We start from the raw sequence: 4,183 nt of genomic DNA, 5'->3' as shown, positions 1-4,183 counted from the left end.
TAGCTATTGCATCTCTCAAAAAGCCTTGTATGTTTCGAGCCTTGAAAACTCTTCCTGAATCTCATTAGTTGCTGAAACTCAATCTTTGAAGCCAACTACAACCTTATTTGAACTGAACGAACTTAATGCTTTTTGCTCATGGTCCCTTGTGTACTGAGTCATGGCTATACACACTTGAGTTGTCACATCCTTTACGCCAATCTTTTTGACAAACTCGAGCGGTAGACCATTCCCAAAACACGTTCCTCCTTTTAAGCTTTCATTGTTTGATGAGTGAGGCCTTTTTCGGAAAGTCTTACATGTGCATAATGTTGAGAGTATCGGGAACGACAATTCTTGATCTTCATTCTTGCTAGATTAGGCACTCTATTATCTAGCTATAGGTGGGGGTGAGTGTTGTGATTATGATTTGGGAGCATGAAAAGTTTGAAGGAAAATATTAGACTCTTTGTGTTTAAGTGAATAGTCTTATAGTAGATAAACATCTAGCTTAAGTTTATGAAAAGTCTTGGCCCCCAAAAATATATATAAAAAAAAGAGAAAAGGAAAATAAAAAGGGGGCTAGCAAAGTTGTTAGGAGTTAAGAAATGTTTTTGATATTAAAATAAAAAAAGAGAAAAAAAATCCCTTGTAGATTTCAAAGAGAAAGAGTTTTATGTGAAAAATGTTCTTAGGATCTTTTTGGTGAGAGATGTGAGTTGGGTTTGAGATTGGGAAATGATTGTGTAACTTGTATGTTTTGGAAAAGGGTAGAACAATGGAGATTGAGTATTATATGCATGAGTTGATCCTTTTCTTAGATATATTATGTGCAATGTCAAGGCTACTTGTCTTGAGAGTGAACCAGCTTAAAGATCATGTATCTCGAACCTCTTGACTCACTCGAATTAAAAAAAACGCTTGACTCACTCGAATTAAAAAAAACGCCTTCTCTTACCCGACCAAATGATTTGGACCAATTGACCATTTGCAAGAATTCACTTGATGTTTATTGCTTAATGAATGTGAGAGTTGGTTGATTTGAATGTGTGGATGCTTGATGATGATTGTAAGGGAAAAAAGGAGTTGAGATAGGCCTAGAGAAGGTAGAGTATAATAAGAGAGTGTGCTGATGCTGAATTGAGTGCTAGATGTGTTTCTTTTGGCTATGAGCTCCCACCTTCAAACCTCTCTCCCTATGAGTTCTAGAAAGTTCACTTGTGCACAAGTAAAAAAACAAGTTTGGGGGAGTTGATATCTTGCATATTTTCATTGTGTTATCCATTCACCCATGTGCATTTTGATCATATAGACTAGGATTTAGTCATGTTTAGGTTGCATTTTGCATGCATGAGTCTTTATTAGGTACTGGAGTACCACATGGAGTACTTGGAGACATTTGGGTGCGTTTGGAGCTCAAAAGAGGTGATAAAGGTGATCATTGGACGAGCAGTGCATGGGAGCGACCCTACCAAAGCGACGCCATGAACTCGCTGTGCCCTACCTCTCAGAGCGACCTTACCAGAGCGACAACACGAGGTCGCTCGCCATTTTCGTTTCGGAGCGACCTCCTAGAGCGACAAGGCGAAGTCGCTCCAGCTCCAGAGCGACCTCACCACAGCGACACCCAGAGGTCGCTCGGGTTTGTGTCGAAAATGAGCCGGGAGCGACCTCCTGGAGCGACGTGCCGAGGTCGCTGCGCTTCAATTATTTGGTCAAACTTATGATTAATCAAGGGCCTTTTGGCATTTGTTATGCACAATTTTACACTTTCTAAACCTATGTTTAAGTACCTTTTGTAAGCCATTGGAGGCTGATTATCTTTTATCTTCAGAAAACCGCCAAAAACCTCTAGGAAAGTTCATCTATTTGATTCAATTGATCATTTTTGTTATTGCAATCCTGTTGTTTTCATATCGATTCTCTGTATTTCTCTTCATGATTAATCTGAAATCCAATATAGGTTTAAGAGGAATTATGGAGATTAGTGAGCAATCACCTTTTGAATTCATGGGTTAGGGAGATTAAGGGTGATTATGTTAGAGCTAGGATGTTTTAGTGTAGATCATTCTTAGTCCTTGCTAGTAGAGTATTCATAATGCATCTTCTGAGTTGGCCTCTCAAAAATTGATCTTTAGGCATTTTCCACCCAAAAGGTGTTTGATGAAATGTCTGAGACAACTCTTCTAAGCTTTTAGCATACTTTGCCAAAGACATTTGTTGTTAGAAGTGCTAAGATAGCCATTAGACTTGTTAGTAATGATTGCTTTCATATTATTCAACTAAAGACATTTGATGTTTGAAATGTGTTAGTAAATGAACATTCATCTAGACATAGAGCTTGTTTAGAACTGTGTCTAAACTTAAGGTTGATAGTTTGATTGATCGTTTGCCATCCTTAGTTCGAAACTTGATCACCCAAGGTCTAATCCATATGCCCATGAGTTCTCTTTTCCCTTAGTCAAGAAAGTTACTTCATTTATCGCTTTTATTATTCTGCAACTGCATTAGTATTAATCATTAGTTTAGAAATCTTTTAAATCACCGGTTGCACTTAGATTAAGTGAGTACTTGCATTTTCAGTGCTTTGAAATCCCTTAGAATTGGTTCGACAATCTTTTATATTACATCATTTGTCTTAGGAGCCTTGAAAACTCCTAACATCACCGAGTATCACTAAGCTTCAAGCATTTGCGTGGAAGGCGCCAAAGGAGATATGTCATCTTATATGGCAATTGTTAACTGGTCATGTGGCTGTAATGAGGAATTTAGCAAATACGTAATATGAGGTGCAATAACTATTGCCCAAGATGTAGCTAGAAGAATCTGTAACCCATGCTATATTTGTGTGCCCGCCAGCTCTACAAGTTTGGTCCTTATCATCAACACCATCAAGCCCAGATATATTTCCAGTACCAAGCATCTACACAAATATGGATTACCTATTCAGGAGGAAGAACAACATTATCGAACCATAACAAGACATGGATCCTTATCCCTAGCTAATTTGGTACATTTGGAAGGCTAGGAATGATAAACTTTTCAGGAGGATAGACAGAGATCCTTTGGAGCTAGTACGACATGCAGAAAGTGAATGTTAAGTCTGGTTTTATGCGAATGATGTGGTACAACTAGTGGTACAAGATAACAATACTGAGGAACCCAAAGTCATAAGCTTAGGTAATATTTGCTTGATAGATGGATCTTGGACAGCCGCTGCTCGCTTTAGTGGATGTGGATGGGTCTGGATGGACAGTGGATGGAACATTCAACTTATGGGGACAAAAAATTTCACTCGACGTGAATCAGCCTTGCATTCGGAGGTAGAAGCACTGCGGTGGGCAATGGAGAACATGCTTCAACATTCAACATACCAGAGCTTTGGGACAAACTGTAAAGAGCTAATAGCAATGATAAAGGAACCTCATGTCTGGCCAAGCTTTGCGACGGAATTGGAAAGGATAGCGACGCTGCTGATATGCTTCCCGGACTTCAACATCATTCATGTTCCACGAACACGCAATCAGATTTCAGATTTTTTTGCTAAGACTGCTAGATCTTTCCATAAGGAGTTACATTTTATTGATTGTTCTATTCCGGTTTGCCTACCCAGACCACCTCAAGTTTGAGTAATAGAATGGCCTTTTGACGTAAAAAAAAAATAAAAAAATAGTATAGATGTAGTTATATTGATAAGCAGTAAACAAGAACATATCCAATGGGTCGATGACCACCTGAACATATCAAAGCGTGATCTTACAAAGAAATAAACTCCACAAGACCCCATTTATTGTATTGAAAAGCATATTAATAAGTATTTCGTAATGGAGATGATATTGATCATGGTGACGGTGATGTGGTTATGGTGGATTGTGACGACGATGATGATGATGATGATGATGATTAAGCTTTGAGAACATGGTCGTCCATGTCAGCAACCATGCTCTTGACGAATTTCATGTAGTTGCTTGGTTCGGGGAACTCATCGTTACGCTTCTCCCATATCATAGTAATTTTGCAGACGCAACCATCCTCCGACTTGGGGATAAACTCCAGGATGACGTCATACACCTTGAGTTGTTCCATCACGTGACCTTCAAGTCCTCTAAATGTCACCGTTTTCTTCTCATCGTCTATCTCTCTCCTTTCCTTGAATACCTCTGGCTTCCCATCTTTATACATTGATATCTTGTGAATTTACATG

General features: G+C 38.9%; 1 protein-coding gene across 1 annotated transcript in view; it reads right to left on the bottom strand.

The window, feature by feature from the left end:
* Positions 1 to 3,707: 3,707 nt before the first annotated feature.
* Positions 3,708 to 4,183, bottom strand: part of LOC106332982 (MLP-like protein 328) — a 1,780-nt gene continuing 1,304 nt past the window's right edge. Inside the window, exon 2 of the mRNA XM_013771462.1 lies at positions 3,708 to 4,151. Coding sequence (XP_013626916.1) covers positions 3,883 to 4,151 — 269 coding nt within the window. The 3' untranslated portion in view covers positions 3,708 to 3,882. The remainder of the gene's footprint in view (positions 4,152 to 4,183) is intronic.

This window comes from Brassica oleracea, chromosome C3 (assembly GCF_000695525.1).
Source record: "Brassica oleracea var. oleracea cultivar TO1000 chromosome C3, BOL, whole genome shotgun sequence".
NCBI lineage: Eukaryota > Viridiplantae > Streptophyta > Magnoliopsida > Brassicales > Brassicaceae > Brassica > Brassica oleracea.
Note: the sequence above shows the minus strand (reverse complement) of the source record. Positions and strands in the feature narration are given on the sequence as shown.